This window comes from Nicotiana tabacum, chromosome 24 (assembly GCF_000715075.1).
Source record: "Nicotiana tabacum cultivar K326 chromosome 24, ASM71507v2, whole genome shotgun sequence".
NCBI lineage: Eukaryota > Viridiplantae > Streptophyta > Magnoliopsida > Solanales > Solanaceae > Nicotiana > Nicotiana tabacum.
Genome location: NC_134103.1, coordinates 87,035,115 through 87,059,078, shown reverse-complemented (window position 1 = coordinate 87,059,078; position 23,964 = coordinate 87,035,115). Strand labels below are relative to the sequence as shown.

At 36.2% G+C, this 23,964-nt stretch overlaps 2 protein-coding genes across 3 annotated transcripts; both read right to left on the bottom strand.

Moving 5' to 3' along the window:
* Positions 1–2,410: 2,410 nt before the first annotated feature.
* On the bottom strand, positions 2,411–7,920 carry LOC107804620 (beta-fructofuranosidase, insoluble isoenzyme 1-like). Its single transcript, XM_075247887.1, has 6 exons — positions 7,588–7,920; positions 4,971–4,979; positions 3,851–4,878; positions 3,303–3,547; positions 3,008–3,104; positions 2,411–2,730 (listed from the first exon to the last, which is right to left on the bottom strand). The coding sequence occupies exons 1-6, from the start codon at positions 7,778–7,780 to the stop codon at positions 2,554–2,556; spliced, it is 1,749 nt and encodes a 582-aa protein (XP_075103988.1). The 5' UTR covers positions 7,781–7,920; the 3' UTR covers positions 2,411–2,553.
* Positions 7,921–9,916: 1,996 nt separating this feature from the next.
* LOC107804619 (small ribosomal subunit protein mS47) lies at positions 9,917–18,033 on the bottom strand. Of its 2 annotated transcripts, none has more exons than XM_016628539.2 (14): positions 17,728–18,033; positions 17,534–17,614; positions 17,382–17,450; positions 17,193–17,256; positions 15,706–15,785; positions 14,636–14,767; positions 14,450–14,534; positions 13,815–13,900; positions 13,610–13,731; positions 12,652–12,712; positions 11,894–11,992; positions 11,712–11,813; positions 10,530–10,571; positions 9,917–10,417 (listed from the first exon to the last, which is right to left on the bottom strand). In XM_016628539.2, exons 1-14 carry the CDS (start codon positions 17,866–17,868, stop codon positions 10,298–10,300), a joined length of 1,284 nt encoding a protein of 427 aa, XP_016484025.1. In that variant the 5' UTR covers positions 17,869–18,033; the 3' UTR covers positions 9,917–10,297. The 2 variants fall into 2 exon arrangements, with proteins under 2 accessions (XP_016484025.1, XP_016484026.1); XM_016628540.2 differs by having other exon boundaries at positions 14,684–14,767.
* Positions 18,034–23,964: the final 5,931 nt, after the last annotated feature.

The window sequence follows — 23,964 nt, the reverse complement described above, 5'->3', positions numbered from 1 at the left end:
ATGTTACTATCAAACAAGTCAAGGGCGCCTAGGTTCATCATTCTTGCTCCTTTTATTCCCTAAATTCCTAATCTACTCGGAAAGAAAAAACTACCCGGTTCAAACTACATCCCATGGAAAAGAACCGAGGCACAAAGAAAAACCACATGGGATTATTACTACCTAAAGAAAGCTAAAAAACATATTTTAAATTTTTGTTTAGACTTTAATCCCTCAAGAAAACTGTCTAGGAGATCAATCGTCGGGAAAAGTCCAATTTTTCTACTTTTTCGTTTTTTTTTTTAATTTCTTTTTTTTTTTTTTTTTCACAAAAGCTACTACACTTAAGAATGAGTACTACAACTAAGCTAAAATAGCACAGAAACTCAACCAAACGATCTCCTCACCCCACACTTAAAATTTTGCAATGTCCTCAATGCACATTATAAATAATAAGAGGGTAAACGAGACTCCCTGGTAGGCCAAAGGCCGAAGCAATAGCGGCTCACGAGGTACTCAGACTTCCCCCAGGCATCGTCCTTTGTGTGGGCACCCCACACTTAGTCCTCACCATCTAGCTCGCTTTTGCACTCTTCTAATGGCTTTGCTTCCTATGCTCATAATCCTACAAAACAAAAATAAATACTACAAAATAATAAAAATAAAATAAAATAAAAAGTAAACAAAAATAAAAGAAAGCAGTAACGCTGGGTTGCCTCCCAACAAGCGCCTGATTTAACGTAGTGGCACGACGTGAATCACTTTTTGTCTCCACCTCGAACTTATGAATTGAGCCCCTAACATGGCATCCAGTTAGACACTCTCGCCGAAACAATGTATATGTTTTGTATATTTTTTGTATATATATATATATATATATATATATATATATATATATATATATATTTTGTATGTTATATACAAAATTTATACAAATTTTATATATTTTTCGGCTATCGAATATAAATAGTTTCTGGCTCAGATTAAAAGTGAAAAAGGCCCTATTTAAGACGGGCTTAAAAGTGACTACTTCTTCACTTCGCCCTGAAAATTTCGAGTTCATGAATGAATTTAAAGTATAACTAAACTTTTGTGTCTTTTTTTTTGTTGGAAAAAATTCCAGGAAACCCCGTAGCCGCTATTCTTCGGATGCGCACCGGGTAGTCTGCTTAGTGTGCAATATCTCGCAAATCACACTGAAAATGTAAACTGCACTAAGCAATCCCGATGCAACGAGCTTTGGCCGAGGAGGCTGCTGGTAAGAGAATCGATCTCAAGCAAGGGAGGCTCAACAGATCTCGGGGCCTAAGGCGAAACCATTTTCGGAGGCCCTTAAATTTATTTTATAAAATATTTACACTAACAACAAAATTTGCTTTTTAAATAACAAAAAAATCATTTAAGACAAAAAGTGAATTTCAAAAAATAATTTAGGAAAAAGAGCACAAAAAATAAAGCGGTGAACTATCGAATATTGAGGTCTAGAACTCAGTGAAAATTTTGATTAAGCTATATCACAAACAAGAAAAAAAAAACGTACATAACGTAATAACTTAAGTTTTGAGTATTGACGGTGTAAAAAATATTTACTCCGTCTTATCAATTTAAATGGTGATTGTATTTCATTCTATTAAGTAGCACTTATGGGTGAATATCTAAAATAAATTATAAATAACCTAATATAATATGTCGAATTACACTAAAAGAAAATTGGTGGATGAATGCTTTTGTGTTCATGTTGTTTCAGAGAACATTATAAAAGAAATTTATTATGCTGTCAATATATATAACTTAATTCCTATATATAAAAGATAAAATTAAAATTGAAGAGTGAAGCAACAACAACAACAACAACAACCCAGTATAATCTCATTAGTGGGGTCTGGTGAGGGTAATTTGTACGCAGACCTTACACCTACCCTGGAGTAGAGAGATTGTTTCCGATAGACCCTCAACTCTCTCCCTTCAAAAACTCCCCACCTTGCTCTTGGGGTGACTCGAACTCACAACCTCTTGGTTGGAAGTGAAGGGTGCTCACCACTGGAGCAACTCACTCTTGTCAAATATACTAATTAATGAGGAAAGAAAATTATCATAATTTATAAATTTATTGTATAAAATAACCTCAATCAAGTAACAAAAAATATACTGTAACACTTTTCTTTATTCTAATTATTTATATAAATTATATAATATATAATAATAACAATAATAATAATAATTTAAAATAAATTTGGGGCCTTCAAAATTTGGGGGCCTAAGGCAATGGCCTCACTGTCCAAAGCCTTAGAGATGCCGCTGATCTCAGGTCTCCCACGTAATAAACCACTCCCCCAACCCTTGCGGTCAACTTTTGTATCTTTGATAAGCAAGAAATAAGCAACGAAAGATGATCCATTTTTTAATAAAAAGATTATTCAGTAGTAATATCATGAAACTATTCCTGATTAACAGAAAGTAGTGAATCTGTACAAGTTCTCTCCAAAACGAAAGAGGCCAATAAAACTAAAAAACAGAAAAGTGAAGATCAATTATAATTTTTTCTCCTTTCAGCTTCCTCAACATTTTAATTCATTATCTCTTAGATTTAGCCATGCTCCAGGCATCAAGAGTCTCAATTGTGATTGTTTCAGTGCCATTGTTGAAAGCAAATAAATGTGCTTTGTCATGGATGGCTAATGTCGGATATACCCTTGATGTAATGCATGTTTTCCCACCAGCACCAAAACTTTCTACTACCGAGTGATCAATCTGCAAAAGGAAGAAAAGAAAGGTCAACAATTTGTCAACGGCCATACAAAAGAAAACTAAACGAAAGTGAGAATTTAAGTTTTAGGGCCCGTTTGGCCATTAAAAAATTCACTTTTTAATTTATTTCTTTTTTTTTGAAATTCCAAATCCAACTTGAAGTTGAATTCTGGAATTTTTTGGAATTTGATAAACTCCAAAAAGCTATTTTTCATATTTCATATGCCCAAACGCCACTTAAATACATTTTTGAGAGGGAAAAAATTAAAAGAAAGCTTACCAGACTCCTTAGGGACAGCTTTTTGTCTGATAAATCTACATCAACATATCCAGCAAAAGAGGGTTTGTACATTTTCTTACTATCCTTAAGGGTTGACCTGTCGCCAAAAAGGGTAGAAAAAATTGAATAACAAGGTTAGCCAATTGCAAAAGCATAAAAACAACATTTTGATAACAATTTATGTATGAGATATAAGGCTTTTTTTTTTTTTTGGGGGGGGGGTGGGGGGTGGGGTGGGGGTTGGGGGGGGGGGGGGGTTGGTCTCAATAGATGTCTACATAGAAAGAAAACAAACCTTGAGGCATCAGAACACATGAGAACTTTGTATTTATCTTGAGCTTTGAACACTCTAAAGAAAACAGGTGTATACTCTTCCAAATTTTCAGAAGACAAAGTTAGAAGCCCAAATGGCCCAAGTCCACCTTCAACTGTTGAACCCCTAATGGCACATACATCTTGTGCATAAAGATCATCCCAACTAGAATCAAATTCTTCTACATTGTCCAAACTTGAAAAGATAAATGTCACTTCAACATCAGCCTGCCAATGAAATTAACACTCATAAACTAGCCTTACTTTGTCTTGTCGCACTAAAAGAGCAGCCCGGTGCACTAAGCTCCCGCTATATGTGTTGTCCGGGGAAGGGCCGGACCACAAGGGTCTATTGTACGCAGCCTTACCCTGCATTATTGCAAGAGGCTGTTTTCACAGCTTGAACGCGTAACCTCCTAGTCACATGACAACAACTTTACCAGTTACGCCAACGCTCCCTTTCTTGTCACACTAATTTCATAAATAAATGAAAAATTTATTTGTTACTAAAAAAAAAAAAAAAGTTCAAACCTGTGCAGGTGTGATTCCTTTAACTTCAACTATTTCTCCCTTGTTCAATTTCTGGTTTCTTAATTGCACCTTATTCTTTCTCAAGGTTTTTAATTCTTCAACGGGCCATTGAACCAACTGTTTGCCATTAGGATCAAGCCATATTTTACGCGGAATAGCCTGAATTCCAGCCCATCCTTTCTTGACATCGTCGATAGGAAAAGCATCCGATTCATTAGCCCAACCCCACAAAATTCGTCGATTTTTGCTAGGGTCATAAAATGTTTTTGATGCATAAAAATTGCCATAGTCGAGTCTCAATCCCTTCCATCCATCCATCGATATATTATCCGGAATATACCTATCTTTTTTTGTGTCGTAGGTACCAACTGTATAGTACTCAAACCTAGTCAAATCAAGACTAACCTTAAGAACATGTTTAATGTTGTCACCATCAAATGATGTGTCCAAACCATTTGAATGTTCCAATGATACTGGAAAAAAATCAGGACACTCCCAATTTCCAGTATTGGCTGATGTATGAAGTGGATGTTGGGCTTTAGTCCATTTCATAAAGTCCTTACTTCTATACAATATTGCTTTTCCTCTATGTTTTCTAACACTACCAACCAAAATTCTCCAATGCCCGTCTCGGCCCAACCAAGCCGTTGTCGGGTCGCGGAATTGGGTTTTGTTGATGCTCTTGTCAGCAACGACTAATGGGTTGTTATCGGGCTTGATCCATTTACGAAGAAATGGATCGGATAAGTTAGCGGGTATCGCATAGTTTTGGACTTGGGTATTTTTGGCATCTACTATTCCAGTGTAGAGGATAATGGGCTTGGGCTTTTTACCGGGAAGAATAGTGGCTGACCCGGACCATGTACCGTATTTATCGAACACTTTGGACGGATAAATTGCAGGCTCTAAACGGGCCCAATTAATCAAGTCTCTGGAAACTGAATGGGCCCAAACAATATTGCCCCATACTGCCCCTTTTGGATTATACTGATAAAATAGATGATAGACTCCATTGTAATACATTGGACCTGTTGAAAAAAAAAAACCAGATTAATGTAAATGATATATGATTTTAGCTAAAAATTTAGTAAAAAGCAGTAATTATAAAACTTGATCTCACCGTTGGGATCTAATGTTTGTTGTTTGGAAGCATCCGAGCCAAGACCATAAAAAGGAGTAAATTGAAAATGATTAGTAAAAACATTTCAATGCAATTGAAAAATTGTATAATAAGAAAGTATGGAATAGAATATTTAGATAAAATCTCATAAAAGAACAAACATGGAAACCAATCACAGAGCTTAGTGAGTTGCTATAAATATTAGGTGTTACTTAGTATAAAAGACATTCTGATGCACAAAACATTCTGTATTAATACATAGTCCGGGGAAGGGCTGCACCCCTAAGCAAGTGTAGTTCACAATCTACCCTAATGCAAGCATTATTAACTGATTCCACGGTTCGAATCCGTAACTTATAGATCACACGAATACAGCCTTACCCAATTAATTCGTTTCCTTTAAGGATCAAATCAAATATTAAAATTTTAAAGAAAAAGCTTTTTTTTTAAGTCTATTTTTTATTAATAAAATGACACAATCACAATAATGTTAAAATCAAGAGAAGTATTTGTCTCCAAGGGCGGACCTATCTTAGAAGTTCACATGAAGTCAATAGCTTTTGTCCTAATCTTGTATTATATATATATATATATATATATATATATATATATATATATATATATATGTTGACCGTAAACCTCGTATATTAATGCGAGGTCGGTATAGAAACACATAAATTTCAAATTCTTAATACTCATCATTTTGTCACTATCTGTATCTAGTGCAAATATGCAGCTAAAAGCACATAGTTTGAAATTTTGGGAAGTAAATTTCACTGTCACAGAACAGATACAGAAATCTAGGAAATACAAAAAGATTATTTGTCTTTTTCAGCATTAAAACAGAGAAATATATTACTCCTATATAGTTTTTCTAAGTTGGTGTCGAAGCTAGTTATGGGATCGAACCAACTCATGCAAGCCCCACTGTGTGAGTTCAAATAGCAGAAACTCTTCGAATATATCGTTCTAAACGAGAAATATTTAAGGAAGAAAAGACAAGACTGATAAAATGTTAACTTCCCATCCTTCAATTAGTTCTGATTCTATTCATTCATTCATTTATTTATTTATTTATTTATTTATCTGCAACATGAAAAGAACATTCATTGTTGCTGAAAATCTCAATATAATTTTAAAAAATTAGTCAATTTGTGGATTGAAAAATGGCATAGTAAATTCAAAAGAAACCACATAATGTAATCAGCAACAGTAACTGATGAAGAACTAAGAAGGTTAGCAAAAAATTCTTTTTTGATCGGCTGAAAAATTAATGTCTCGTTTTGGATAGAAAATTTAAAACAAATAGCCGTCTACCTAATCTCTTAAACTTAAAATAGCCAACAGATATATAATATATGTATAATTCATGTAAAATATATTCATGTACTATGTATAACTATGTATAATCAATGTATAATCTATGTATACCGGCTAAAAAAAGTAAACGTTAAATCTGGACGACTATTTGTGTAACAATCCTTTTGGATAAGCAACTACTACCTCGTAGCATTTATAATATGGATTATTTGACTAAACTATCATTTATCTCTCCTCAAATTTGAATAATATCTGTTGAGAAACTTTTTTAAAAAAATGTATAAATTATTTATTAAAACAATGGGCTACACTTGCTTCATAAAAAAATTATATTGACTAAAACGACATTTAAAACGGACAGGATGTATACCAGTGTAGTACTATTAATTAAAAAAAAGGTTTATTATTTTTGTAAAGACTATAAAGAGGTTGGGTGATTGCAGAAAATGGAATTGTGTTTTTTCTTCTGTTTATTACTCCTATAGTCCTATACAGGATAGCTAAAACAAAAGCCTATAATTTCACATAATCTATGTCCAATTGACCATAAAAATTGAGTACTATAATGATAAGAACAACAAAACAATAATGACATGATTATTCCCTCAGGTCCTTTCTATTTGTATAGCTTTAGAAAATCAAGCCACATTAATTATTTTTTCCAATTCCATCTTTAATTTACTACTTCAAGCAGGTATATATCATTTATAATCATTTATAACTAATGCTATTCAACTACTATTTTCTAGGAAGAGATAATGATAATTTAGTCAAATATCATATATGATAAATGCTATTAAATGAATGTTAATATAAGTGTACCAAAAACATATACTACGAATAAAAAAGGAATATGGGAGGAATATAATTTACAAAAAAATTATATTAATTTTCTAAACTCCTCTACAATGCAGTGATATGCACGAGGGAGAAGAGATATAAAAGAAAACAAAAATCATAAGACATCGCACCAGACATACATAAACCATTAGATAGAAGAATATATCACTACAAATACCCTTTTCTTATACATGTGTGCGAATAAATATTTCTTTAAAAATCAGTATTAATATATACACTTGAAAATAATGCAAAGTAAATATCAATTTGAGACATAAAATAAAACCTTGAAACCACCATTTCGTCTCTAATAAACACATTTACAAGACAAATGATATCAATAGGCCGATACATATAAAATCCTGTATATACAACCGCAAAAAATATCCATATGAATGTAAACAAAAAATAAAAATAAAAATAAAAAAAATAAAGAGAGTTGTGAGGAAAGACATACCATTGATCCAGTGTTTAGGGGGTTGAAAATGGTAACCAGTTCTATGCATTTTTCTTACACTCACAGCACTTGAAGATTGCAATTCCATAAATACTTCATGTGAAGCATTAATCCCATTTTTGGTAAAAACTACCACAAAAAACATCAAAAAAACTGGCAAAGGCCAAAGAGAAAACTTCCTTAAAAACTCCATTTTCCTTTATGAGTTTCACAAAGAGTTTTTCTACCTTTTTTTTAATGTTAGAGAGAAAGAAACTGAGGAGGAAGAAGATGAAAGGGTGTGAAGAATATTTATAGAGAAACAACAGAGAGAGAGATGAGTCAACCAAAACAAATGGGAAGGAAAAAAAGGCTGAGATTATTATAATAAGATTTAGGAATGGAAAGTTAATCGCGGATTTATCTATTAAATGGATAGGAATTAAATTTGGATAAACTTTCATTAAAAGTTATGTTTAATACGGAGCGTCTGTTTTGGGAAAATTTGTTTGCCGGATTTTTCTCCCACGATTCTTTTGCCATTTGCCATTCTTAAATTTGGTCTAAATAATTATTATTTGAATAAACGAAGAAAAGTTCTCCTATTAATTGCTTTTTCAAATTTCGTTTCATAATGTATCGTATTGTATTATATTGTATTGTATTATTTTGATGAATACAACGTTCGGATAGATTGTATCATTTGTCGTTGTTTCATGATGTCATGCACCAATAATGTGAAGAATAAACTTGTAATATTACACAGACAAAGTATGGTACGAGGTACAATTATTATATTAAAAGGTAGGGTAAAGGATAAAATATGATTATTTAATAATAATGAAGGACAAAATGAGGGGAAAAAAAAAAGATAACGACGCGATCACACCAAATTGATTATTAAATATATAAAGTGGTATTTTTCGTCACTACATAACGACAAATTTAACGATACGATACAACAAAATTTAAATAACAATCAAAATAAATATTATATTTAAAACAATACGATACAATACAATACAATACGTAACAACCATCCAAACAAGCCGAAGACTCCAAAAGGTACATGTAAGGTCATTATTTACTCACTTAAGTAAGAGATAAAGATAATTTAGTCAACTTTATTTATAATTAATTTTATTAAATATTTTTCTTAATATTTGTGCCAAAATACTAAACCAGAGGAGCACTTCAATTCTACAAATTTGCGCAACATGCATTGATTTTCGGGGCTCCAGGAGATGTTGTTGCCACGTAATATTTTATGTAATGTCTAAATTTTATAACTGAAGCACTTTTGGATCAATTTTATGTGGCACAAGTTTATTTCCCAAAGCAATAATTTTACATAAAATATTAAGAAGTGATAGTTTATTTCCGAAAGCAATAGCTGAAATTATGGTTCCGAATTCTTAGGTTTCATCTCTAAGAAGTGATAAGTGAATGTCTAATTTAAAAGTTCCAGATAAAAATAATTGTGGAAATGACACAAAGTATTTAAGCATGTTGTTTAAAATATATTCACAGTTTACAATGTATTTAAAGATTGGTCAATATCGCCTAAACTTCAAGACACACCATCCTAGAATTAAACCTCAAAGTTCAAAAGTCTGGGGTCAATTATGTGGTCGACTATGCGACCGCATAACTGTTCTGCGGTGCATTATATATATATATATATATATATATATATATATATATATATATATATATATATATATGCGTGTGTGTGTGTGTCGTACTTCAAAAATTCAGAACACTTAGTCCTAAATTTTAAATTAGCAGTTCAAAAATTCAGGATACTAAGTCCTCAATTTCTAAATTCAGGATACTTAATCCTGAAGTTTGAATGAATTAGCTAATCTTTAAATACATTATAAATTGTGGATATATTTTAAATAGTAAACTTAAAAGTAGCTATTGCAGCACTTCGCCTCTAGCATTAACATATAGAAAATAGGCTGCATGCTTCATCGAAAATTTGACATACTACCTTATCAGGATCATTTCTCACCAATTAAAATCACGAATAACAAAAGCAATGAGGCAATTGAAGTAACCATAATTTCTTTTAATTCACATTCACTCTTGAATGGTAATTAATTAAAATAATACTATGTTATTTAGCCAAGACTATACTATTAATCGAAATTCCTTTTGAGCAAGTAAAGCACAAGCCCCTTTCAGTTTCATTACAAAAATTTCTGTGATCCTGTACTTCATGTGCATATATCTTAAGAGTTCAGCAAGTCAGATTTCAACAACATAAGGTGAACTATAACTCTTTGCTAGTAGTATTACTCGCGCAAAATTATCGTTTACGCTTATCCATGGGTCAAACAGGATATGCAAAAGAAAATCTGAAGGTAGCCTGGTAATTTAATTCACAAAACATTCTTCTCATGATGTACACGCCTAAACGGTCAAATCTGAGAGCCTCGAAACATCAATTCCTGAGAGGTCTCGAAACATCAGAAATATATTTGAAAAAGTAAAAGGCGATGAAATTAATACGCAGTCTGCTCTATCATTTTCTTCTGTACCCACAATTTAGTACCTGAATAGACATTAGCAATTAAGCATTTTACCTATGTTCCACTGGAACCGAAATATACCAACATCTTGATAGGAATGTCTTTAGCAGTCCTGATTTTCCAGTCAGTCCCTTGTATTATAATGAACCTGGGAACATAAAACTTCCCATATGTAGAGCAAAGCGGGATATCGATCACATAGAAGGCTCTCGTAGTGCAGTGGCCAAATTGAGTTCGGGTTCTAATTCACCTAATGGGATGAAGAAGCAGTCAACCATGTCGGTGGTAACTTCCTCCAGCCGCGTTGGACCCCACTGAATTGTTCAGTACAAGAACAAATAAGTTTCCTTATCTTTCCCCAGCTGAAAGAAAAGAGGGGAAGGGGAGAGGGAATTAAGTAAGCATGCTTGGAAGAGCATTCATTACCTTTGGAGCAAAGTCCTTGTCAACCAATCTAGCACGGACACCCTGAAAATGTTTCCGAGGATAAATATCATAGCTTAACAGGGAAGAAACGACTATACTTGGTTGAACATTAAAGAGGAGCTTAGTAGCAGAAGAGGCTGTTTTTTCTTGTTTAGTTAAGAACTAAATTTGGAGATTTTTACAACCTCTCCACCATAACTTATCAGCATATCAATGGCAAACGAGAGAGAGAGAGAGAGAGCATATCGATGGAAAAAATGCTACATTTGCTGGTATATGGAGTTTAGTTTTCAAGAGCTAGTTATAAGAAAAAATAATCCTGGCATAAAACTCTGCACTACTAATTAATAGAACGTATAAATTCCACTATGAAGCCTACATTACTTAATGCAACCCTCTATTGCCAATACAAAAGATGGTTTCCGATATAAACCTCTGCATAATCTGCACAGGTGATCTTGATTACGGAATTTATAAATCATTTTAAGCGGACTAACATGTGAATCACTTTAAGCTCTAATCCAGTTATTGCCAATATACTTATTCTTAAGATTGTAAATCACTATATTAACCTTTTTATTTCAGCTTTTTACTTTGGCAAAAGATAGGGAGGAACAATGCAAAAAAAAAAAAAATACTAGTTGATTTCTTCCAACCTGCCTAAGACTTGGTGACAAAGTTCTGCACGGGTGATCTTGATTACGGAATTTATAAATCATTTTAAGCGGAATAACATGTGAATCACTTTAAGCTCTAATCCAGTTATTGCCAATATACTTATTCTTAAGATTGTAAATCACTATATTAACCTTTTTATTTCAGCTTTTTACTTTGGCAAAAGATAGGGAGGAACAATGCAAAAAAAAAAAAAAAATACTAGTTGATTTCTTCCCACCTGCCTAAGACTTGGTGACAAAGTTACCGGGTAGTTTTGCTGGTGAGAGGTAGCAAGTACACATTGAAACAGTCAACGTGTGCGCAAGCTAGCTCGAACACTACCATTATGTGTGTGAGTATAAAAGAATCATTATACCTCCACATATATATATAAAAAAGATAGTGAGGTACAATGATTTACTTCCAGCACTCAGAATCTTTTCCTCCTTCCCTCTCCCTCCACATTCTATAACGAAATAAGATGCATACAAACTTTGTACAGTCAATTGTCAGAAGAAGACATACCTCACAGAAATCATCGGACACCCGTTTGGACACCCAATTAATTGATATGCGATATTCACGAACTAGACACTGATCAAGGGGTTGAAATCTGCCTTCTCTAATCTACATTTTGGCAGCAAAAATAAATTTTAAACCCTGAAAAATCTAGATTGCAAAAGCAATGGAAATGGTTAGCAGCTTACTGATTTCAAAGCCACTTTCAAGCTCAATGGAGAGGCTTCTTTTATTTTATTAAGAGCTGTATTACACCATTCATCATGAGATTCTGCTGCCTCTCTTTCCTGCATTTCGCAACAGAGTAAACCAAGTGAAGGAACTCGGTGCAAGTAAAAAGAGAAATAAGCAAATGTCTAAGAATACTAAAGTCCATAAAGCATGTCTAGCAAATACCATCTTCCATAACCCCTAGATAAAGGAAATCAACTAGAACATTAACAACAGCTAAACTAGATTTCTGAGATGAGAATACACATATACTTTAAGGCAAAACATCAAACCAATCATAAGCGCCAGTTAAACAAATTCTGAAGATCAACATCCAGGAGGAGAAGTCTTAAATATTGTCCTAAAACTTCTATTACCATGCTTTAAAACAGATAAAAAGAAGCAAGAAAAAGGAAAAAGAAAATGGTGCTATCCAATCTGGTTTCTAGTGTTTCAAATACGTGCTTCTTAGGGTTCAACATTTAATGCTTGATACAACATTCTGATACTTCAGAGATTAACTTTTCTCTGGGAAATTTGTAGTAGACCTTGTTATGCCACAAACTCAAACATTCATACATATTAGCTTTACCAGAATGTGAAAGACACCATTCTCATTCGTTGATATTAAAGATCAGTACAAGCTGTGTCTGCATTTGTACCTAGAGAAAGAAAGGACAATAGAAGAGAGAGAGAGAGAGAGAGAGAGAGAGAGAGAGAGAGAGAGAGCACTTACCAGAGCTTCTATAATTTCCTCAACTGTATCCTGGCTAAAGCATTTATCGATTTTCTCAAACCTGGATCACAAAAAGGGGCTAAGAAAAAGGAAAATAGAGGGCAGGGCCGGCAGGCTAAAATGAAAGGTTATGAAAGAAAAAAAGATGATTTTTTTTTTTAAAAAAAAAGATAAGAGGAAATGAAAGTGAAGATTCTTTAGGGGGCCAATATTTCTGGAGTAAAGTTTGCGGAAGGGGATTATGATGAGAAAGTGAAGATTCTTAGAGGCATGTATGATTGTTGGATAAGGTATAGTGTTATTGTGTATCATAGTCACCTAACTTCTAAAAGTTCCATGTCTTCAATTTGAGTTTGTACTGGATACAGCACATATTTTTACTCGTATTAAATAGCCCGAACATTCATTAATAGAAATATTGATGCTATGGACAATGCTTACTAGATAACATAAGTTCACCGCATTGTTACCCATATTCTCCTCTCCCTCCAATTCCATCTCATTTAGTCTTTGACATCATTTTTCTGCCACTAACTTTTCTTTCCTTTTTTTTTTTTTTTTTTGAGGGGGGTGGGGGGGGGGGAATTAACTTCTTCCTTTTCCTGTTATTATAACGTTCTTGTGTTCTCTCAAACCACTCCTTTCCCATTTCTTAATTTGCATTATTATTAACCAAAAGGGTAAAAGGGGGTAAGGAGGGAGAAACGTAGAACATCCAAAAGATAATGCATGTTCATACCTATATTAATTTAAAGTACTGATAGATTGTATCACCATGAGTTTCTAAAACATGTCACTGTCTTAAAAACTTCTTTAAAGAATCATTTAATTGAACCCTACAGTAATTTAGTCTCCTCCCCTCCAAATCCATAGACTTGAGCAGGGCCCACAGCATTCACAATGAGCACGTCACAGAAAATAAAAGGATGGAAGAAGGGAAACAAAGATAGAACATTACTTGTGCAGAACACTCTTGCTATCTGGGTAAACAAGGTCACCATACTGGGCTAGAGAATTTTCAATGACAAGACGATCATCTGTGATCAATTTACCAAGGCGTTCCTCCAACCAAGGAAGCCTCTGTTGGAATAACAAACATCAGAGCTACTAAAAAAGAAGAATAAGAGTTGAGAATATTAGTTATAGAATAACTTATTACTAACTTCTTTGAGTGAATAGTGGGTAGCAAGACCACAAGCAATCATTTCTACGCCATTAAGCTTTTCTCCTGTTAAAGCCAAATACTCCCCTGCAAAGGAGATGACACTATTAAACTCCTACCATCAAAGTTTCTGTAATAGTCAAAGCAGTCGAATACATTGATATGTAAATTGCTTTAACAATCAGCATGTTTTCAGCGGTACTAAACTGACAAAAGGAATAAAGAGAGTTCATCAAACAATCACTGCCATTTGATGGTATGAGATAAGGTATCTAACACATCAACATAAAAAAGGGACAATTGCAGAAAGAGGAATGCCAAAGACAGAAAATGCTTAATCAAAGGGGCCATGGTGCCAGTATTGGCCCCTCAAAAGATGAAGATTCGAGTCCCCCCGGGAAATCCAGATTAATGGATTACTTAAATGGTCAATGCAGATATCAATGCACCTCATCATCAAAGAATGCATATCAGTTTCATCAGGCACAAAATATGTTGCAAGATGGACATATCAAAGTAGGAAAACAATAAGATAAGAACAGAACAATGTGGCACTTTTTGTAGTCCATGTATGTATCAACCAACATAGCCCCACATACAAATCTACTTATCAGTAATATTTTATTCTTAACTTGCCTAAGTAGCCAGGAAGGCGAGAAAGATAATAAGAAGCCCCTGCATCAGGATGAAAACCAATTTGAGCCTCAGGAGTAGAATAAACCTGCAATGATTTTGCCATTTCCATTTGTAAGTCTAGGGCGCTTGTCAGTATCATGGGAAAGAACATCACGTTAAAAAATTAAATAAGCCAGCATATCTTACAACATCCTTTGCAAGATAAAGAAAGGCACCATTGGAGAAGGTACGTACAGTTCTATCAGTTACAACGCGAAACATTCCTGGAAGCGAAATACCTGCCCCACTTCCCATTGTGACACCATCCAAAATTGCCACCTGCACATAGTGATCGATAATACTTGTTGACTTAAGCATGTTTGCTAAATTTGACATGGAGTTAAAATCAGAAGTCAAATTGTAAGATGATACAGTGTCCTATAATGCAACACCCCATAGTCTCCAAGCATGTCTTAGCTATGACTTAAAGCATCTTATAAACTTCTAATGATCATGTGGTAGTATCAAGATGTTGTTTTAAGGAGAGGATGGTTGAAGAAGTGCGTTGAGAACAAGAGAATGTTGGAAACTAAAGTGAAAAATCAAAAGGATGACTTGACTTCTTAGTGGTCATAGTTTCTGAAGCAAAATTGTGGCCGTTGAAGTCTGGTTTCGGACGTTTTAAACCGTTCGTCATTTCGACTTTGTTACCAAAAGTAATGACTATTTTAATCAAGGTGCGCAGAGCTGAGAAAAGAAGTCAGCAGCAAGATGCACAACTTAAGTTACTGCAGTGCGCTAATAGCAGAAAATAAATTTACCGTGATGCAGTAGCTTTCCAGTACATGGTAGCAACTAGCAAGATTATTTAAGTGTTTTTTATTATGTCTTAGCCCTAAGCATCAACCCTAATTTGCCTTTCGAAGAAGTGTAACCTCCCATACAGCTTTGATGCCTTCCAAGTACTTACGGTAACAGTATATTTCAGTTTTCACTGGGCAGATTGGACATATTTCTACCTAAGACCAATTACCGAGTTTCATTTTATGGATTATATGCCAAGTTAGATTATTAAATTGTGCAGATAGAGATAAATGACGTGACAGTTAAAACAGGCATTTTAAATCCCTAAGATTGACACAAGCGGGGAGGCAAGGGAACTTTCTGCAGAGATCTCCCAGTAAGAGAAGGGAGATGCAACAATTTGATGACGAAACTCACAAAACCTCACTGACAATGAAATATGCAGAAAGAGAAAAAGAACGAGTGATACTCACATTTGGCTTGAGATATGTTCCTAACAAGTAAACAAATTTATATAATGTTTCGAAGAACTTCTTGCACTCCTCAATCTTCCCTGCAGATAAAGGAAACCGTGAAAATGTTTGCCAATAGTTTTGTAGGCAATAAATTGAAAAACTAACTATTATCCTCAAAAGTAAAGAATGTTGTGAGCAAGTGTACTCATCTATTATATGATCTTATATTCTCCTCTAACTATAGGAAACTCTAAGTCAATCTGAGACTCCAGTTGCAATGTAAAGTGTAATGCCAGACATAAGAAGAAGCTAAGTCAATAGAAAATGATGATTATATGTCTGAGTTAGACTCGTTTGATGTAGACAACGAGAGCTTCACAAACATGGCAGCTTGACATGATCACTCTGCTAGTTCCCTCTTATGAAGCAAGGAAATCAAACAAATTCATTGATTAACATTTCAGACGGTGGGATTAATGATGATCCATTCTCACTCACTAGGTTATGAGAAAGAACTGTTCCACTTAGGTATTCAATTTGTTTCCTGTAGGGCTCCTTATTTTCACAATCTGCAAATGCCACATCACCTTGATTACTGATTACACAGATAAGCATTTCTATAACACAGTACTCTCACTGTTCCATCTTATGCGGCGGGGTTCGGAGTCGAGTGTCAAGCTAATTAATTTTTGGTGCGAACTCGGGCATAAAATTCAAAAATTTTAAAATAAACTTTACATATTTAGAAACTAGATGACAAGTACCACAAGTCTAACAGTTAATAATTCTAAATATTGAAAAATACTTGAGAAAATTGTGGTTAAAAAAATCTCTTTGACTCCCCAAATAGTAATAGTGCCACATAAAATGAAACAAAAGGGAGTAATATGTTTTTATAATGGTGGTGTCAGGCCATCTCAAATGCACTTTGACTAATCTACTAGATACCTACTACCTCTCTCAAGCACAGGCACCAGATAACTCTGACCAGCACATAGGCACACCTTTGAGTTCAAATTCCAATAGAGGCATCAAAGGTGTTGTTTTGCCTATGTTGGAATTTGAACTTTGGTGTTCCTTGGTCCATTGCAGCTTCACTGACCTCTAAGCCACAATTTTGAATGCCTCTAACACATTATAAACTCTAAGTGATATTTACACCTAAGAAAGGAGAAAACAGAAAGGGAGCAGCTATATTATAACATTGAGGAGGAATACATAAAATTACAGTCAATAATCACACGAAGAACTTCCGAAGCAGCAACCCTTATGTTCACAAGAGCATCAAGCATAATGATTGCAACCAAAAAAACTTGGAAAACCTTGAAATCCTTGAAATTATATTAAAAACAAGTTTACATTTTTGTTTAAATCAGAAATTTAAGCTGGGAATCCTGGATCATGGAAGAAATTTAAGCCGAAGTACTTGATCATCGTAGAAACTTAAGCCGGGAATAAGCTTGATCATAGCAGAAAATTAGAAACAGAACTAGAAGGGGACACACCTTCATTAATCAACTCATAAAGAGTGACAACGTCTGCTCCAGAGGAAAATGCTCTGCCATTGCCCTGCAATATATTCAATCAAAAACTTAAACATTTGCTGGTACGTGTAAGTTGCTGAACTCTGATACTTTAAAACATAAATTAACAAAACAGGAAGATGAAAAATAACTTCCAGTACAATACATTACCTTCATCATGACAAATCCAATATCTGAGTTTTCCTCCCAAGACTCGTACAATCTACTTAAACGAGCAGCCTAGCATTTAAAATATAGTGAACTACAGACATACAAAAACCATGTAACATATTCTGCGAAAAAGAAAAGGGAAAATGCCAAACCATAGAAGGAGTAATAGCATTAAGTGCAGATGGTCTATTGAGAATAGCTGCTCTTGACTTAGCCCTTCCTTCAACCAGAACCTGTAACAACACATGATGCAAAAATAACACTTTCGTATTATAACACAGTAAATGAGAATTTTGACGTACTTTTTCAATTCATTGAACAGCTTAGTAGAAATGAGTGAATGAACCTGTTCTTGAATATAATCCACATGGGCGTAGCTGGGTTGAGCAGAGAAGTGTCTGCAATGGTGATTAGAGAGGAATCGGGAATCATTTCTCCGCAATGGTTGAGTCAGTGATAGTAAAACTTTCAGTTTATTCATTCTCATTATCTCTCTTTGTTGAGCTTACTGAGATTTGGACTGTGAAATAGAGTACTGGGGTTTAGGGCTTTGGACGAGGATGACAGGAACTCTCAACACGATCTCCGACGGCGAAAGAAATGAATGGCAAGCTCGGAGTCGGAGCCGAATGAAACTGGTGTCAACCGGACCGAAGAAAATTTAATTTGGGCCATTAAAATGTTTTTTCAACTTGGATGATTTTAACAGATAGCCACTTTTAGGGCTATTATTTCAAATATAGCCAGCATTGAAGTACACAAATAGCCCTAAAGCAGATGGCCTTGAATTTTTATCCCCGCTTGCTTCATGGGCTGAATTTTAAGTTTAACAAGTATTTCCCTTCGCTTGGTCTATAGACAACACTTTTAACTTTTGATCTTAAAGTTTTGCTCGTGAGTCAAGGGAGTTCAAAAGTTAAAAATCACCCCAAAAAGTATTACATTTTTGCAATTTTTTACGTTTGCAATATATTTGAAAACAGTCACAACGGCAAAGACTCGCTTCCTGAATTTCAAGACAATGTCAGTCCTACAGTTAAACTACTATTATTTTTATTTGTAGTTAAATTTTCTTTTTTAGTTTACAACTTCTGGGCTCTGGCCATTATCCTAAACTTCAGAGCATTGTCTTTTTCAATCATCAAAAGTGCAAACAAATCATAAGTTCATTATTTACTTTTGACAACATATTTCAACGCGATAACTATCGGAAATACAATTAGATTTATCGACAAATCTTCAATTTTTTTTCATTTTCACCGGTGTTTACCGAAAAAATCGAATAACGTTAAATTTATGTATGGTTCTAATGATACGCAAATTTCTTTGATACAAGAATAACAATACTGGTAACTTGAATAAGTTGAGACGAAACAAGCACAAAGAAACCTCAATGTATCTGAGAAAAGGATGTGTTTATTGCAATGTGTCTTTAGCTTACAAGGATGCCCCCTTTTATAATAGAGGGTCATTGCTTTATTTATAACAACATAATAAAATAATTCATATAGTGGAGGACCCATGATAATTTGTCTCTTCCTCGGTTCTCGCCAAGATTCCCTCCCTTGGTGCGGTTGTAACGGCTCTTGTCTGCGAGCTTGGTACTGGCTCGAGCTCGGTATTAGATCGAGCCCCCAGTCTTGGTTCGAGCTCGATTCTGCCTTGGGGCATCGATATTCGGGGCGAGTGTTGGTCGGTCTAGGCATCTTCGATGAACTATGAATTGTCTCGTAGTTCGATTTGGATATGGGCTCGATAATGATATCAAGTCTTGTCGTTGATCGGTCTATTGGCTCGAAGCTCGACGTCCCTACTTCGGATTTCGACCGAGCTCATCATGTAGATATCCTCCGATCGAAACGTCGTCGTCTCGACCAGTCTTTATGACTGAGGATCAGTTTTGACCGTACACAGATAGTCCCCTCGTTTCTCGAAAAAGGATGTGGCGAGAAACGATATGATTTCCCTACGGCTCGATCAATTTTTATGCTGTCGTTTTTATCGATCCCGACCATGATGTATGTGATAGCTGTCCCATCGGCTCGATTTTACCGAGGCATTTAATACGTGTCAAATGGTGGTCGGCCACCGCTGATACTGAATCGTCAAGCCTCAGTCTATAAATAGTCTTTCCATACAATCTTTACCATTTTAGCGCCTTCTCTTCTTCCAAAATTCTCTTATTTATCCTCTTCATTTCGTTGCTTCAGAGCCGCCCACACCAGAGTTTTGGTGTTGTCAATTTTTCACTTTTCTTTGCATTCTTTCCTCTCGTACCAATGGCAAAAACTTCGTAAACCGTATCTCAGAAGGAGAAAGCTTCTTCCACACAGTCGTCCGATGATAAGGCGCTGGCGGAGCCGTCCGTTCACGACTATGTTCCTGGCCCGTGCACTCTGAAGATCGACTTTAAGGTTGAGAATCCTTCATCCGTTCCGGGTCGGTGCGAGCACGTGTCGATGTACATGTGCTCTATAACGGAGGGTCATCTCGAAGCCGTCAGAAAAGACTACAACTGGAGTTCCGAGGTTGTATTGCAGATCCCATCTCCCGAAGAGAACGTCACCACTCATGTGGAGAGGTTTTTAAGTGTTTACATTTATCTCTTCACATTGGGACCCGTCGACCCGGTGATTATTGACTTCTGTAAAAGATATTAGTTCACCCTCGGTCAAATTCATCCCTCTTTATGGCGTATAGTGATCTTACTGCGCTTCTTCTCTACCAAAGTCGGGGGGTTGGATTTTTCTCTGAACCACCTCATACGATTGTACAGGCCTCAAATTTTCCGAGGACTAATCAGACTTCATCGTCGGGCATCGAAGGCTTTAATGTCGAGCATCGATGAAGACAAGGATCGGGGTTGGATGGGTCGTTATATTCGAGTGAGGACCCGTGATCTTATTTCGGAAGAGAAGATGTCGTTCCCCGAAGAATGGAATTTTGACCGTAAGTGATTCTTGTTTGCTTTTCGTGTCCTTTTTCGATTTTTTCTGTTGTCTTTCCCTGATATTCAGCTACCCTTTGAATGCCACAAGCGGTGCCTGGCCTCGAGGATTGGGTTCGGAAGTTAGCCTCGACTTCCTCTTATGCCGAACGCGCTTAGCGTGATTTGGCTAAAGGTAGATGGGAGGCCAAGAGCCATGGTGAGGTTTGTTTCTTGTTTCCTTCGAAGTATTCTTCGCGTTCTATTTGTTACCGATTTCCTCTTGTGCAGGCGTAACCAGAGATGCCGCTTTGAGGCCTTCGAGCGGCGAAGAAGGAAACAAGTCCCTGGTCCCGCAACCGGGGAAGGGTAAGAAGCGAAGAGCTTCCTCTCGGTCTGAGGACCCCAAGCCCAAAACTCGGAGGGTGAGGAGAAAAGCAATTTCCCTCTCGATTGACTCGGTCCAACGACTGAGAGAAGAAGAAGAAGAAGAAGAAGATAACTCCTCGGCTTTGAAAATCCGATCTGCGGAGGCCATCGAGGTTGCTAGAGCTCCTGAACCGATGGCGGTTGTGCATGTCGGGGTTGGTTCTGAAGTCCCGAGTCTCGACCGGAGTGCTCCGAGTGATTTGCTCGAGGCTATGACAATAGGTCATTCGCCTTCTCTCCCAACTTTTTCTGAAGAGGCGTTAAAGGAAGCTCGAGAATTGAAGACTCCCGATATCGGGGCAGGCTCTAGTGTGGGGGACCCTTTTAGGGATTGCTTTACTGGAGTCGATGATGCTTCCGATATCGGTGACGCTTCTCTTTTATTAGATGAGGCTCAACGTTTCATTACTCGGGTAATGATTCTTCCACACTTGGTTGCTTTGTTCTTTTCCATACTTGACTTGTGTTTCTTACTGTGCAGGCCATTAGTAGGTTTCGAGTCGATCTTAGCCAGTGTGAGGTCGAGCTCCGGAAGGTCTCAGGTGAGAGAGACGCTATGCAACTTCTTTGCAGCCAAAAGGACGAGGCTATAAGGGATCTCCAAGCGGATTTGACTAAGGTTCGTGAAGAAAAGGTCGAGCTTGATAAGCAGGTGAGCCTCGTTTTGTTAAAGTATGGGTTTGACTCAACTGTGGAAGTTAACCCTTCGTTGTCTCAGTTGCAGCAAAAGATCGAAAAGATCGGGTTACTTCGAGAAGAAGTTGATCAAATCCGAGTTGAATGCAATCGGTGGAAGGAGACTATCGACTGCCTAGCTGCGGAAAAAGAAACCATTTTGACAAAATTATTATCGGCCAACGTTCAACTTCGAAGTGTCAAGCTAAAGGGGTCGGTTCAAGCTAAGAAGATCGACGAGCTTGAAACATGGCTTGCTGAGGCTAATACGGAGGTTGAGTCATCGAAAGTTTTGGCGTATAAGTCCATTGCTGTATATCGGGCTGATGCTGAGGCTGCTCAGATTGAGGCCCGGGAGGCGGCGAATATTGCCGATGCTCGAGCTCATTTGGGGTGCCGAACTTGCTAAATGTAGGTCTCGGAGGGAGACCCTCGAGGAGATACACGCTCGAGGCTTCGACCTTACTGAAGAGATAAAAAAGCAAAAGAGCTCGAAGCAGAAGCTGAAGCCTTGGCTTCTGATGATGATTATGACGATGATAGCAAAAGCGGATCCGAATATGGGGAAGAGATCAACAGTAGAGTGAATGCTCCGGTGGGTGACCAGGAAGCTTAGTTTCTAATTCTTCACGTTTGTAAATTAATCATACAGGCAATCTTGTATATATATATATATATATATATATATATATATATATATATATATATATATATATATATATATATATATATATATATATATATATATATATATATATATAAAGGTCGACTTGTTTTTGTTTTGTGAAGACCTTTAATCAAATGTTGATCTCGCAGTCTCTATGATCGATCAGATTTGAAGTGATGTAGCCCTTAGGTTTGCTAGTTGACTTGATGATTCAAACTTTGAAGAAACATAATCCGTAGGTGTAATGGTTGAGTTAATGTAAACTCAGAGTAAAAGTAGCTTATTAATAGTCGAGTGAATGTTTCGAACTCGAAATAATGTGGCCCGTAGGCGTAATGGTCGAGTGAGTGCTTGCTCGAGCTCGTAATAAAAGTAGCCCGTAGGCTTAATAGTCGAGTAAATTTCTCGAAATAATGCAGCCCGTAGGCATAATGGTCGAGTGAGTGCTTGCTCGAACTCGTAGTAAAAGTAGCCTATAGGCTTAATAGTCGAGTGAGTGTTTCGAAGTCGAAATAATGTAGCCCGTGGGCGTAATGGTCGAGTGAGTGCTTGCTCGAACTCGTAGTAAAAGTAGCCCATAGGCTTAATAGTCGAATGAATGTTTCGAACTCAAAACAATGTAGCCCGTAGGCGTAATGGTCGAGTGAGTATTTGCTCGAACTCGTAATAAAAGTAGCCCGTAGGCTTAATAGTCGAGTGAGTGTTTCGAAGTCGAAACAATGTAGCCCGTGGGCGTAATGGTCGAGTGAGTGCTTGCTCGAACTCGTAGTAAAAGTAGCCCGTAGGCTTAATAGTCGAGTGAATGTTTCGAACTCAAAATAATGTAGCCCGTAGGCATAATGGTCGAGTGAGTATTTGCTCGAACTTGTAATAAAAGTAGCCAGTCAAAACAATGTAGCCCGTAGGCGTAATGGTCGAGTGAGTATTTGCTCGAACTCGTAATAAAAGTAGCCCGTAGGCTTAATAGTCGAGTGAATCTTAATTCTGGTTTCACAATAAATCTCAAGTCATAGTACATGTGGTCATGTTTTGTGCCTATGTTCGGGCCAATCTACATAAGCATGGTTCGTTTTGACCATTTTGGCCCTATTGTTGTGAAATGACTTTCTTGCATCTGAACTTGATGTATTTGAGGGCCTGATGCCCCCCGGTATTCGAGGTCGATTGGAAAGAGGCCTCGGATACTGTTAAAAGTGCAGCACGATCGATGATTGCCTCATTAAAAATGTTACAACCCAAATTCGCATATCATAGATCACGCCGTAAGGTAGTCGACGTAAATCCAAGAAGAGATTATCTTTGAGATGATAATAAGTTAATCCTATTGGTCTTAAACGATACAAGGGTGTATAAGAGTGGTTAACAAGTATTTGAAGTTAAGCTAATCAAGGATGTTGTAACCCGTATTTTCGGATAACACTAGAGGTGATTAACTGTCCCAAGAGGTCTTGTTTTAATGTATTTGAATCATATAATATCCGCATCATAAGTCTTGAAGTCAAGCGAGTTATGAAATAAAAGTCGATAAAAGTTGTCGCAACTTAGGTTTATAATTTTACTTAAACTTTAGGTCAAATGTTACTGCATTTTACTCCCAATGTGCTTGGAATTATGGGGTGATCTACCTATCAAATTGAAGATCTATGAGTCTAGTTTCCAACGCATTAAACTGTTCGTCGATACGATCTCGGAATAGAGAGATATTCGTATTTTCGCGAGAGTGTGCCAAGCTGCTCTCTATGGGGCCCACAAAGGCGGTTTAAGACATTTGGACATATATAAGATAACTCAACCCCGTTTTAAGTCATTATTTTTCAGTATATTCAGACCTTATAACCCTAAAAACATTCTCTCAAGGTTCTCTCATGATCCAAGACCCAAACAAA